This window comes from Vanessa atalanta, chromosome 28 (assembly GCF_905147765.1).
Source record: "Vanessa atalanta chromosome 28, ilVanAtal1.2, whole genome shotgun sequence".
NCBI lineage: Eukaryota > Metazoa > Arthropoda > Insecta > Lepidoptera > Nymphalidae > Vanessa > Vanessa atalanta.
In genome coordinates this window covers 6,094,599-6,110,319 of record NC_061898.1, presented here as the reverse complement: position 1 = coordinate 6,110,319, position 15,721 = coordinate 6,094,599, and the positions used below count along the sequence as shown (strand labels likewise).

Below are 15,721 nucleotides of genomic sequence, written 5' to 3'. Positions count from 1 at the left end.
GGAATGTTTATTTAATATTTCTTGCAGCGCCTTTGTCTATGGGCGGTAGTGACCACTTAACATCAGGTGGCCCATATGGTCATCCGCCAACCTATGCCATAAAAAAAATAGAGATGCGACAACTGATAACCACCACCCGTAGATATTGGCGCTGTAGGAAATAGTAAGCATTCCTATAAGCTATCGCTAGCTGGCGATTGCAACGCCAATGCACCACCAACCTCGGTAACTAAAATGTTATGTCCCTTGTGCTTATACTGGCTCATTCACACTATTACACAATCAATTCTTAGTATTTATGTTTAGCTGTACGCGTCTAATAAGTGGGTGGTACCTACAAAGGGCTTGTGGCAAAACTTCATCTGATAAATACAAGTTTCCCTACGATGTCATTCTTCACTGCCATCAGCAGCATGTATCAGCTTCCATGCATTCTTAAAGAATGGAAATAGATAATAAGTAGATAAATATTTATTTGTTATAAATAATTTCAAAAACAATACTTTTAAAAATATCAACAGATATATAAAGAGAAAAAAACGTACTTGCAATTCGATATAATTTTTACAATCGCTCAGGTACACTCCGAGGGCGAAACGGGAGGCTCGCTGGGCGCTGAGGCATTAGCGGCTCAGATGGCGCGCTTCAAGAGAGTATCTTTACGAAAGCTACGGGCCTGGCGATCCTGAGTGTGGCAGGTGAGAGCTACACTCATGTTGGATGGTATTTATTGACATTCCATCATCATATCTCAAAAACCTTACGAAGTATTTTGGCACGATTAAGTACTAAATTCAACGTCGCAATTAGTCGAATATTTATGAGTTAAAAATGTAACGAACAGTATGGCTATTTGTATTGGTTTCAAACATATCTTGCTCTAAAATGTTGCCATAAACAATGAACTTGGACTGTCAAGTATAAATAGAAATGTTTCAGGACTAATAAACTATATAATAACTAGCAGTATTTGATTATTATTTATTTATGGACTTATTTTATCTATATTTAGGTCTTCCGCCGGCTTGGTACGAGCCTGGCGAACCATCGGGCCTCACTATCATCAGAACTCGGATCACTCTGGGACTTTTTCCGCATCGACAGAGAAAGGCGACGTTCAACCCCCGGTACTTATGAACCAATCGATACCAAATCACCAGCGAAACTCGCAAGAGACCTGTTCCAAGTTGTCCAAGAAACAGTATTTTCTAAGAAGTTCGAAGAAAAAAAATGTCCACTGGTCAAAGAAGAATCCGACTTGAGTTCAGACGATGAGGACGGTACCGAGAGACGAATCGCTAATCTCATAGACTTCTTCTTCACAATTGTGAAAAGCCAGAAGGAAGAAAGAAAGGGCAGTGGGGGGAGCTGCTTCAAGAGCGAATCCAGTCCTGAAGAAAAGAAATACGTACCAACGGTAGTGAATACAGAATTAGAGAAGAAAATGGAAACTTTGATTGAATTCTTAGCTTCGACCGGCTGCGTTGAAAAGGACGACAAAGACGATAAAAAGATAACCTTAATGGAGTTTCTCTTGACAGAGGATAAAAAGTACGAAAAGCCGGTAATTGAAATAAACACTAAAGGAATCAGCTTATCCGAATCGAATGTAAATGTTAAAAATCTAACTTATATAGACGAGACACCAGGAGACGACGACAATGAGACGCTCGTAGAAATGCTTTTAAAATACATGGAAGGTTACAATGGCAAAGATAAGGAATCCAAGTCGTTATCAGTCACACCATCGCTGTCTGAGAAGTCGAAATCAGACATGACGATTAGTAAATTGGAAACATTCAGTGACATGAGCAAAACGAAGTCAGACTCGACGTTAACCCAGACTCAAGACACGGTCATCGACAGAGGAGAAGAAGGTGAAAAACGACGTATCTCCGAAACAGTTATAGATTTGAGTTATATTAAATCAGACCTCGAAGCTATATTTGAAGAAGCGATACTAAGGGTGTGCGAATTGAATATGATATTTGAAGACGACACGATGAGTGAACAAGAAGACGTAGAGAATTTTAATACTTACACCAAACCTCAATTGCAATACGGCCCAATGCCGTTCAGTGTTGAATTATCAGATATCATTGAAGAGGATGAACCGGAACCATCTTCTCGGTGTGTCGAAAGGGATGCTATGACAGAAATACGGGAAGCCGCAGAAGAATTACTGAGATATATAGAACAGAAAGTTGAAAACTACCCGTTTGAAGACAATGATAGTTCAGGTCCATCGACAGAAGAATACAGCCGGGAATTCGATTTAAGTCCGAATTTAAAATCAATAAGTCTCGTAGATTTAAGAAACATCCCGGATCTGCCGCCGAGTATGATAATCAAACCGAAGGTTATAAGAGTCGATAAATCGACATCGACTACGGAAATATCCGAATCGTTATCCGAATATTCGAAACGCATCGATTCGGCTTGCATGACGGAAGACACGACACTGAGTTCCAGTTCAGAGAGAAATGAAAGAGCATTAGACAAACTGGAATCGTTGCATCGATTCTTCTCGAAATCTCGACTAGAGATTATTGATGAAAGCTTAGAAGAGAACGGGGATAAGATCAAGAGTCCCAAAGAAGTCGAGGAGGTTAAAAATCTCGTTGAATATAAAGCGGGACAGACGAGTTTGGATGATGTGGAGGATTTGCTAGATGACAATGAAAAGGAACGAGATCTTAAGACAGAGGTCTTGTCGAAAACAGATCTCTGTGGAGAAGTTTAAACAAAATGACGATCACTTTTATACAACAATGTTTTTTTACACGAAAAGTAGTTAAACATTTCGATAGAGGATTTTACACACAATTAGTACATTTAGTAATAATAAAATATCGCTCTAAATACAACATATAATGCATTTACAAAGTGTTTTTGTAAAAATTTTATATCGTAATAAAATAAGTTCTAAATGATACATCAGATCTATCTTGTAACATATCTTGAGGAAAAATTCTAAACTAAACATCGCGGCGACACGTCGCCTTCGCATAAACTTAATCAAATAATTATAATTAAAAAACGCAGAAACAATTAATTTTATGAATAAAAACATGTAAATTTAAAACCACTTAAATAAATATTTTTAATGCAATTAAACAAAAAAAAATTAATATTACGACGGCTTATTTAAAAGCGAATTAAATAAGCCAAACACTTTTACTCAAATTATTTGCAATTATTAATGAACTAATAAAATATTATTATTCATTAATCCGAGTTTACTATTGTCATTTATCGAGGAAAACTCAAAGGGTTCGATATCGTCATAATCACGTCGAGTGAAAACTAAAAACTACGAATCTAGTCTATAAAATGGTGAGATTATTACGTCAAGAAATTGTAAGAATTATTAATTATATCACGGCCATTTCACACGTAATTCCGTTGATCCTGCCACTGAACTCTTTACGGTCGTAAGGAATAATGAATAGGGTTTTGCGTTTGCATACGCACGTGCAGAATACTCTTGCGCGGTCGACTAGTAAATCATAAACGTAATTATTCACGATTGACTTGTCTCCCTTGATGTAATACGGAATAATTAATAATAATATCGTGAACAATAAACCATTCCTTATTAGTGAGATCTCTTTTGTTTACTTCCCAAAGATGGAAAAGAGAACGTGGATGTTATATTATTATCTCGATTTTCGAGGCAACTAGTGAGATTTTTAATAATAATAATAATAGTAATTACATTTTATTCATAGTACTAGCTTCGAATAGATATAGTAACATAGTTAATTTATCATTCTTAAGAGTATATGGAAAGTTGAATTTATATAACTATATAACAATGTAAATTTGAAAATGAATGAATGAAATAAAACAAGTTTTTATACTATCGTTTTGGATGTAGAAGTGATACTTCGTAATAACGTTCTAAAACTTTTTTTTTTATAATGCTTTAAGGTGCGCCTACACGTGATGAATTGCTTGGTCCAGTTTGCGCAGTTAAGTGTCAAGGCATACGATAACAAGAAATTAATAAAAATATCGCTACTTATAAAAAATACTTTATTGTATGCGCGAGTAAACATTTTACCGTCTTACGCTTAACTGCGCAAACGACCTTGCACGAATTTGCGCGATTGTACGTTTACTCTTTATCGTGTAAATGTTATGTCAGGGTACTCAATGTTTTATATCACAATTTCCTAACATTTAAATGTATTCTCAAATTGTTTATTATGAGACTTTAATTATGTTTTTACCTTGAAAATATATAGAATTTTATGCAATATTGTTTGAAGATGTATTAAATTTTATGCTCAGCATATTAAATTCATAGTTTACATTTAACGTTGGTCTATAATTAGGGAAATACTAATTTAGAAAATATAACCTCTATAGAATACGACACCATTGTGCTTGAACAAACTCCTTTTACCTCATTTCATTCAAATTTTTATTATTACTGTTGGAAATGTGAACTGCTCCTTACTCCATCACAAGCTCCTCCGACCAGATAGTTAGAGCCTCCAAACCCAGCCGTCTTTAGCACAACAACCGTCCGATTTTTTCTGTCCCTTGCCCTTTATCGGTCAAACCACTGAAGGTCCTGATGACCAACCCATAAAACGCAAGCAAAGCTGCTAGCGATAACTAGTACATAATATGAAGTAATTGATCGAAATGTACCACCCACCCAGGACGACCAGCTAAAAGCCTTACCACATATGAAATTCAAAGTGAAGTAGAAGCTTACTCAGGCATACGTAGTCCTCAACCAGAAATGAGCGACATGAATTAACATTAGATTAAAATCATAAATTTTTCTGTGCTAAATTCGTGTTTTTGTGTGGTCGGATGGAGCGAAAAATCGCGAGAAAATATACTTGGAAGAAATTTCGAATCATATCAATCAGAGGCTGTTGTGAAACATATTGAAATATTTTTCCTTAACAAACGGTAACACTGGCTGAGTAAATACGCTTACACACACATTTGACGCCATAAGCGTAATCCCGCGATTCTGGCACTCGGCCTGGACTCAGGAGTGCGGGACTCAGGAGTAGGGGACTCCTTCTTACAGTGGGATGCAATGCTGTTACCGTATTATACCCTCATCATAATTTGAAGTTCGATCGATTCCAGCAGTGTCTCTGTTTCCAAATAATTTATTATTAAATAATTTTACTATACAATCAAAATAGCCATTTTAAGCTTGGTCTCATTTTCATATTGTACTTGAAATAAAATATAATTACATTCATTTAAATAACGTTATAGAATAATTTATTTAATTAGTATTAGTGATATAGAAATACTGTATGCAAACAATAGTATTAATTTTATAAAGCAAAGATTGTTAACTAAAATAGTATAGATTTTTTTATTAATTATTAAAATAAATTGCATGTATTTTAGTTTATAATTATAATTGTTAGGAAATTAATAATTTTACAATAGTCATCAACTCTTCAATGTAATGAAATTCACTGTAAAACTTATTATGCGATCAAGGTTCTTTAAATATGTAAGCGTCCGAGGAAATGAACCAAGACACCACCCGTAGATATTAGCACTACCTTCCATCGCCAACGCAACGCCAACCTTGGAAACTAAGATGTTGTATCCCTTGAGCCTTTAAACCAATTCCCAATCAAAATTATTTTGACTAATGACACATTTAGGTTCGTTTTGAAGTAGTAACGTCTTATCCGCTTCGTTACGTAACGCGTTACTGCGTAAGTCCATCTGCTCGGTAGCGGTATGGTATACCGTAGCGGTAGGTAAGATCCTCCTTTTTCACTCTAACCCACAGCGCTAAACGTATTTCGGACAGAGTTTTTTTAAGTTATCACATCTTTCGGGCATACCATGGTGCCTTCTCAGATTTTATAGCAAATTATTATTAGAATATCCATCTGACAACTCGCTTTGTAGCAGAACATTATTTTGACTAAAAATTTAGATCATATTTGGTTTCCTGATAGTCGTGATAGCGTACGCAAGATATCCTGCAATGTCGTCTAACGATCGAGAGTGTACCGCAACTGCTAGCGGGTATTATGACACTGGACCAGTGAGAACACAATCTAAAACCAACAGATGTCCCTTCACCCCACCCCATTCAGAATAGATACTACATAGGCTGACAAAGCATGGCATTTTTCCTCTTTCTGTAAGTTTCCATGGGCGATGATAATCAGTTACGCGTTTGCTCGTTTGTTCATAAATTAAAGATAAATAACATGTGTGGCGCACGCATAAATTTATACGAAGTTATATTTAATTCTTATTTTTATATCGTTGCAAATATTATATCACGAAGGGTATAAATAGATCTATCTAATATTTAATGTATATTTTTTTGTTTTCATTAAGTTTTGGGATAAGAAAAGACATTTGCGTAACTAAGCGAAAATGCAATGTCATATAAACAGCTACTACAGATAATATATTTTAATGTTTTTTTCGGTTGACAGAAATGTCACGCAATTTTTTTAATCCTTTTAATATAGTCCTCTCGGCACAAGCAGGAGCAAAAAAAAAAATGAAAAGAGTTTTGACATAACGCTTTACAGGTCCGCCATCTTTGAAATGTATTCGTTGTCACACTGATGTTTGATGTAAAAACATTTTTACAGTAATCCTTTACTATATCATAAGAACTAAGTTGTATATATAACATTTTAAGGTCTAAATTTTATCATAGAAAACGATATTGTAACATAAATTTTATTTTGTCTTTGAATGTTGTATATCTGATATATTTATTTTTATGACATTCACTAATCAGTGGAATTATATTTTATTAATGAAATACATTTTATTTTAATGTGGATTCATGACTTATTATTTCACAAACCTCCCCTACCTACCTCTGTGCACCCCTTTGGACTATCCTAGCCCCTTCCAACGTTAGGAAGAGATAACATTTTAGACGAAGTTCTTTCAATCTTACGTTCCAATCTACGTGACCTATCCACGAGGTAAACTCGGTTCAATATAAAAAGTACTGTTAATAAAAAAAACCATTACACTTTTTTTTTAAATTATTTCTTAATATTTTAATTACATTGACCGCCATTATTTTTTTCTCATTTTGCGTGGGAAGACATATTATTTTTTAAAACCATACGAATGACGTTCTGAAATAGATTACACTTATTTTTATGAAATTGGATACAATTACAAAATATGAATTTGTTAAATATATAATAACTAACGACCAGCCCCGGTTTCGCACGGGTGCAAAGCGTATACAAAGTTCACAGCTTTTTTGTAATTAGACAATACAAACCGCTATGTCCCTGGATTTTAAATCATGAATATCTTCGAAAATATTCATTTAAACTACACGCTGTAAAGGGTCATATTAATCTATATTAAATGCACAATGTATTTTACTTAATTGGATAAGGATTAATGCTGTATTGTTTAAAATCGCTTCGTAAATAAGCCATTGTTTCTCATAAAAAGTAATGGATAAAAAAAATTTATTGTGAGTTATCCCTAAGTGATAGACATATACCATCGTGGACTTTTTTGTAGACATTTTAAGGTGTTCAATACTATAGTAAATTATTTTGGTCTATCTCGTAGGATTCAGCCAGCGTTTGCAATGTAAGTTAAAAAAAAAATTACTTTACGACATCACATTAGAAACCTCATAAATTATCAGTGTTTCTCTATTATTCGACGATCTCCGTGGCCGAGTACGCCTCTCCGAGATCCCGGGTTCGATTCCCGGCCGAGTCGATGTAGAAAAAAGTTCATTAGTTTTCTATGTTGTCTTGGGTCTGGGTGTTTGTGGGACTTTCGTTACTTCTGCTTTTCCATAACACAAGTGCTTTAGCTACTTACATTGGGATCAGAGTAATGTATGTGATGTTGCCCAATTAAAAACGTTTAATTAACATTTGTGTAATATAATATCTTTTGAAGGTCATTTCTATATTGTGCATGTATTATACATATAAACCTTCCTCTTCAATCATTCTATCTATTAAAACACCGCACCAAAATCCGTTGCGTAGTTTTAAAGATCTAAGCATACATAAGAGCCGAGATGTCCCAGTGGTTAGAAAGCGTGCATCTTAACCGATTTCGGGTTCAAACCCAGGCAGGCACCACTAAATTTTCATATGCATAATTTGTGTATAATTCATCTCGTGCTCGGCGGTGAAGAAAAACATCGTAAGGTCCTGCATGTGTCTAATTTCAACGAAATTCTGCCACGTGTGTATTCCGCCAACCCGCATTCCTCTCCTTTTGAGGAAAAGATTTTGTCGCTTATTCCACCACGCTGCTCCACTACGTGTTAGTGGATACACACGCAGGTTTCCTCACGACGTTCTCCCTCACCCAATACAGGATCATTTATAAACACAAATCAAGCAAATGACAATTCAATGGTCCTTGACCTGCAGTCATCGGTTAAAATACACTTATTCTAACCACTAGACCGTCTCGGCTCGAGATACATCACCGATGAACAGTTGAGAAATTTGTAGGAGACAAACACACATACACTCATTTTAATATACTCACCAATGCCCGGTATCCAATGACCTTTAATTATTATTTGTAAACTTTCCGTTACGACTTTCATAGTATACATGTATATAATATTAGCGAGTAGCCCTTAGCCTCCGCTACGGTGTTACGTCATGGGATGTCATAATTAATTATATCACATCAATATATATAATGATTACAATCGAAACTATTTATTTTCCACTATTATGTACTTATAGAATTATTGTTATAATTCGTTGTTTAATAATTTGTTAAACTTTAATTAATACTATTTTATTTGGCACACTATTTAAGACTGGCACAAATACATATACATACTTATTATTTTTTTTTTTCAAAAAGATTTATCTGTCACGAGAAATAATGACATGGGGGGAGATTATTGAGAAATATATTTGTTGGAGAATTATAATAAAACGTGATTTTATTTTGACATATTGAACTACTGAAATTACAGTAATATATTCTGTGTTTACGCAAACACTTGTGCAAAAGATACCCTGTGCAGTTGGCAAGTTTTAATAAGCGGCTTATATGGCAAAAATTTGGCTAGGACATAATAACTCTAGACTTAGTATATAAAAATCATTTCGTCATACGTGGTTACAAGAAGTATTTTTTATCGATACTTTTATATCGTGGTGTCGCATCACTACTCGTAAATCACACCCACATGGACTATTTATTGTTAACAACAGATCATACAATAATAGCATAATTGATGTCAATTTAGATCCATAGCTGAAGCGGTTTGAAGCGGTTCGAACCGGTGTGTACCGGTTATGTGATCGTTGAAAATACGCAATAATAATAATTTGTGACAACCGACTTTTAAAAAAAAGAAAAGTTATTATATTTTCAAAGACTTCTAGATCGATTTCTCGTTATTATTTAATAAGATATATACATATACAGAACCCCGTGCCATAAAGTTATATAGTAAGTTATAGTATAGCCATAAAGTAAGTTTATATAGTGATAATTATGTTATAATTTCGGACTATTGGACATGACACACGCGATGTGTACATAGCTGAATGATAAGTAATACTTACCAACCCTAACATCGCTAAAGCGCCACCAGACTTGGAAACTGAGGTGTAAGCTTCTCGTTGCCCTGACTCACTCTGTTCCACCACTGTTTGGCACTAGAATATATGTGGAGACGATACTACTGACACTCACACGAAGCCCTACCACTAAGTAAATGCAATATACATTTTCTTAAATAATAATCCGATACGCAACTCTACCAGTAACCTCTTAAATGCCTCACTAACCAATTAGTACATAACATTTATTATATTTATTTACAAATTAATTTACTATAAAGCCTTTAATTAAATACAATTAATAATTTTAAACAGTACACAAATTATGACTGCGTAGAGCGGTGATAAAATGCTAGCAGCAAATGCCGTTGAATCGGAATTCCGATGCTCTGGGCGAAAAATGAACCAGCCGTGCAATCATGGTTGTTTCGATAAGTACCTGCACCAGATAGTGAGGCGGGAAATGAAGTCTTGTTTAATTAAAATCATAAAATCAGTTACTTTTTTGATAACAGAGTATGTCAATTAAGTACAATCAAATTTCTACACTATATCCTGCCTAGAAATCAATAAACACGCCCACACTTTATCTCGGCTTATTATCAATGTTTTTTGACATTACATTACAGAAACGTAATCTGTGCCCCAGGAAAGTCGGAAACTGGGTTATTAGTGTAACTTCCTTCGTGCCTTTACAATGATTGTCACCGTTTCTTTCGAAAAGATCTTTGTTATTGTCAATATACATAAATATCTACATAAAATGGAGAATACTATCGAAAATATTGCGAGAACATCGCCTGGAACTACGTGTAGTATTAACCGAACCAATGAAATGAAGGTCTGAACCTTACTCGGCCTAGGTTACTTCCAAAGGTCAAATGGAAATTTCTAAGGTTACACGATTTTGAACATTAATCCATCACTTTAAAGTTCAAAATACAATACAATAAGACAAATCAAATCGTGCCCTTTAAAATGCCGGAATTGAACTTCAATGTCATTAATAATAATTTGATGTAATAAGATGTTTGTCTCTGTCTCGCTAACGGCTACACGTGTGTACGACAAGGACAACACGAACTTTTAATGTAAAAGGCTATTTATTAAACTACTGAGTTTGCGCATCCTAAAAGATCTGAGCAGTTCTGTATACCGACGTCGAGGATTACCTAATTACCCGGGTTTTTTTTTCTGATTATGCAGGCTGTTGACCCTATTCCAATGAAAGTAGGAAAAAAGATAAACAAACCTTAGATTTATGTATTTAATGCGATTTGCTAATAACTCAGCTATGTTGTGCACTAAGAGTTTATGATTAATACATCTTTATTTATAATACAACACTATTACACTTAACTAGTTATTTCCACCTTAATTTTACTTCAAAAATTTCGATAACAGTTTCGTCGACGTTCAAAACGTCATTTTTTCGCAAATCCATAGTGAATGTCATAGATTAATCAAGCTCTCGACCAATGATATCGCGTCAATTTGCTGTCAATTGTTGTTTATTTGACTTTTTTGAAATTAGAGAAATGGTTCCTTCACCATCGAGCTCGAGATGAATTGGACGTAGTTTCTCTAAAAGGATTCAACCCACAAACTGATCGAAAATGAGTTAAGTATACCACATTACTCGTAAGGGTATTTTCGATTAGATTAACTCATTTGTATGAAATATGATACATTTATACAAATGTTACACCAGAAAGCAATAAAAACAAACAAACACAGCTATAAGCAAATACAGGTAAAACTTTAAACTTAAATAACTCAGAAGTAACACTTTGTGGGTTATGCTTGCCTGGGTTCGAACAAACGAAAATGCATCTTAATGGATGGTTATCCATTAAGATGCATTACTGGGCTATCACGGCTCATCTTAATTTAATTTAAAACAAAGCTTAGCAACAATGACACAGATACGAGTATAAAAAATTACATTAATATCTGCGGTCGTTGACACTTTATCTTAAACGCCGGCTCCCATTCGTATCATTCAAGCGTATGTGAACAGCTCAGAATAATAGGATTACTCATTAAACGAAGCATTAAAATATTGTTGCAAATAACAAAGTTAGATGGTGTCGTCCTGACAGATTTCGGCCAAGCGGCCCAAGCAAGCCCTTGAGACTGCTCAAGGGACACCAACTTGGGACGACGAACAGCTAATCCGACAAGACCACCCAGCGATGGATTTACGCTAAGTTAACTAGAGTGGCAAAATTAGGTTGAGAAGCAGAACGCTGCTTTAAATGAATCATTTCATTTATTAAAAAATGGTATGTCATCACTATCTTTATGCAAAATTTCGATATTGGGGCGGCGTTTTTTGCAGTGGCCAAGAGGTTAAGGTTGAATTCGGCGTTACCTACACCACAAGAGTACAAGATTAATTATAAACTCAAATCAAGCAATTATATTAATCAAAGCCTTAGCTCTTCTCTGACCTCCGTTGTCGAGTAGTGGGTACACCGGTTTTCATGGGTACGCCACTCCGAGTCGATGTAGAAAAAGTTCATTATTTTTCTATGTTGTCTTGGGTCTGGGTGTTTGTGGTACCGTCGTTACTTCTAATTTCCATAACACGAGTGCTTTAGCTACTTACATTGGGATCAGTGTAATGTATGTGATGTTGTCCAATATTTATTTATTTATATATATATAAACTCATTTGTTAATTGTGTAATTAAGTTATGTCTCTTAATAAATTGTTTTATTGAATAAACTCACCTTGAACAATGGAGACGTGGAGGACATCTTGCTGATAAAATAACATTGACGCCATGCTTCAGATACCATATTGAATTACTCGCCGTATTAAAGGCCAAGTTCCAAATATCACCTAAAACTTATTAATAAGCAAATTAAGAGGACTAGTATTTATCGTTACTAACGCCGTATGTGTTAATTGAACTCAATCGGAACTGGATTAAACATTTGCTATATTTGACTCACAGATACTATACGCTTGTAATTCGCTTACAATTGTGACATTGGCGAAATAATCCATTTCCTTGCAGCACAAATAAAAGCCACAGGAAAAAAACAGCTGGCCATTATAATAAAACAAAACACTTTAATTTTTGGCAGAAAGAAGCTTAGAGTATTTATTTATCTAGAGAGAGTGTCGGACTACAAAAGAACTGAAACAAACGCGCCAACTTCATCATCTTGGTGTGTGGCAGCTACGCTTGACACTCGCCTTGCGTGACGCGTGTACTTATAATTTTTTTCAACGCGTTCATTGCTTTGACAGTCTGTCTAGAGTCTAGACAAATTAATAATCAAAGGAAAGGAGTTAAATGTAATTTAAAAAAAAAATTAATTTATTTTCAGAAGATGAATTAAAAAAAAAAACAGCAATTTTCACAATTAAATATTTAATAACCACAAAAACGAGACAAGACCGGTCATCATTACATCTGTATACAATCATTATAATTATATATATCATTAACATTATATAAAAAATATAGACATCATTATCTCCTTAACATTTAATATTAATCAGTTCTTTCATTAAAACAGTTGGCTCTCTAAATACAACCCCGTTTCCATAAAAAAAAAATATATTTAAACGACTAATTTTACAATAAATAAAATTTATAAATTATTATATAATTTTTTAATTCGACTAATTGCAAGGACTCATTAATTAATTTAAAAACATGTGTGTGTCACACAGATTCAATCATATTATTAAGTTTAGTGTCATACACAATGTATATATACAAAATTGTGTTATTGAACGCCCCTTGTGAACACATGAATTAACTTAACATTCTGTACTATTTTCTTATGTACAATAACATATAAATAATAATAATAAATACTATGGTATACTGTGTCAATAGAATTGTTAATCTGTGTGTCCAATTAATGAGTTCTTGCAGTTCATTAATAATTAATGAAAATATTTTTAACAGATTATCATTGTTATTTGTCATGACACGCCTTAATCACAAGAACATATTTAATAGAACATAAATTTCATAATTGTAATTTCACATGAGATCAAAAATAACAAATTCGCATTGTATAATCTGTTAAAAAAAAAAAGAAACATTTCCATACATTACTTACTATCATCAACTGAACAATTTTGCACAACAAAACTGTAGTATGATAAACAATACATATGTGATCAGTTCTATTTTTTATTTTAACAATTAAAATAAAAAAAAATCCCTTCTATTGAGCTAATTTTTAATCTATCCTATATCCCAATTTAGTTTTAAACACAGATAGATTTGTTTCGAAGGTAAATTATCAATTAAAATTATAATTAAATAAGTATTACCATTGATTAAACAAGATTTTTTTTAATGTTTAGCACAAAACGAAAAGCTGTGTAGCTGTCATATCTTTGCTTTGTACTAGAATAATTAAAAATAATAAATATAATATAGATAATAATAGATGAATATTTTAATTCAGCGCTGAAGCACTTTACAGCGTTCGACATTTTTTGTTAATTTATAATTTGATACACGTAAATTAAAAAAAATTGCTATTTGTTTGAAATTAATAATTAATAACTACAATTCTTTTTTTATTTTGTTTTTGTTTACAGTTTGTAGAAAATAGTTTTGATCCTTATTTATTTAATCTATGACTGACGTTAACTGACAATGACTACTTAAACTTCAAACGGAATTTCATGAATCATGTATGAATTTGTTTTTATAAAAAACGCCGAAAAAAATAACATTAATAAAAAATATAGTAGTTATAAATTTCAGGTACATTTTAACAATCAAATCGAATTCAGTGAACAATTTAAAAATCCTATTTATTATTTTTATTCAACTACTTATAACTGGCTTTTAAGAAGACTGTATTATTTTCTCTTGACGTCTACGATATAAAAAAACTTAGATTACTCTATGGCTTTAAAATAATCTCTTGCGGTTTCACTCGCTCGAAATTGGAACTTTATTATGGCCTAAACATACATATTATTACGCAGGTTATCTGACAGTTGTGCTGTCAAAATTGTGACAACACTCGACTGAGTTATAAAGGCGCGAATAAGATTTATATTAACAAACAAATTATAATATGCAACTAAAGGTAAATTTCATTTTAATAACAATAGGAATGTCCTTGAAGTAGATTAAAGTTTGAAAATACCAAATACCCATTGGAACCGATCTTCTTAAATTGACATTAAAACTCTTTGATTTAAACAGTGTAATTATATTTAGCTCATTTATTAACAACTACATCACCGCACAAGTTAATAGCGACTTTGCATCTATCGATGATATTTTATTTATTTTTAATCTTTATTTTTTAAATTTGATTAAAACTATTATATAATAATATTAATAACGCTTATATTTGCGTTTTATTATTACTTATATCATCAATAAAAACTTATAAATTTAGAATCATCAAGTTTTCGCTATCATACGTGATATTGGCAGAATATTTTGCGTTCAACGAGCGTGGATGCGCCGTGACTGAAAAGAAAAAAAAAACAAGCGAACGCAAACATAACGTCAAAATCAAAACAGCGTAGCGACAAAATAATTATTTAATTAATATAATTTATAATCGTTAATCAAATTGGTGCTCGTTTAATTATATACATTTTAGTTTTTATTTATTTAAATACAATGGTATAGAAATCATTGTTGAATTATTCAGTAAAAGTTTCAAATTTGTACCAACGAAATTTCAACAAAAGAAAATCGCTTATATCAGTAAAGACTCACATTACATTGTAGCGAGTATATCATTGTTGCTGGATTGTTAACATTTCTCGAAATACCTACTTAAGACTGTAGACTGACTATTGTATCACGATATTTCAGTTTGTGCTTTTATTATTAACTTATCGCGCGTTACACTAGACACTTGATATTTAGAGCTAGGACAAATAAGTAATTTCGACCGTTCAGACATTTTTTGCTATCGTTAACAATTACTTTAGCCAAACAACTTGCATTACTTGTGAAGTATTTAAAACCAAAGTTGATTTTGAATAATTATAGAACACTTTTGACGTTACAAGATCGTATTCTACGGAGAGTTTCGAGTGTTTTCATGTGAATAGAATTACCATTTTTAAACTAAGAAAACTAAGCGTAATGTAATTCAAATGGTAGACAAGTAACTATCGAGTTACTTGCCGCTTCTTCTCGTTAGAA

At 33.1% G+C, this 15,721-nt stretch overlaps 2 protein-coding genes across 2 annotated transcripts in view; both read left to right on the top strand.

Annotated features, from left to right (window-relative positions):
- LOC125074568 (1-phosphatidylinositol 4,5-bisphosphate phosphodiesterase epsilon-1-like) overlaps positions 1 to 1,421 on the top strand; it is a 42,832-nt gene extending 41,411 nt beyond the window's left edge. The window contains exons 37-39 of the mRNA XM_047685894.1: positions 591 to 653; positions 1,013 to 1,280; positions 1,336 to 1,421. Coding sequence (XP_047541850.1) covers positions 591 to 653; positions 1,013 to 1,280; positions 1,336 to 1,421 — 417 coding nt within the window. The remainder of the gene's footprint in view (positions 1 to 590; positions 654 to 1,012; positions 1,281 to 1,335) is intronic.
- On the top strand, positions 579 to 2,807 carry LOC125074807. Its single transcript, XM_047686235.1, has 2 exons — positions 579 to 698; positions 1,013 to 2,807. The coding sequence occupies exon 2, from the start codon at positions 1,445 to 1,447 to the stop codon at positions 2,741 to 2,743; it is 1,299 nt and encodes a 432-aa protein (XP_047542191.1). The 5' UTR covers positions 579 to 698; positions 1,013 to 1,444; the 3' UTR covers positions 2,744 to 2,807.
- The last annotated feature ends 12,914 nt before the right edge of the window (positions 2,808 to 15,721 follow it).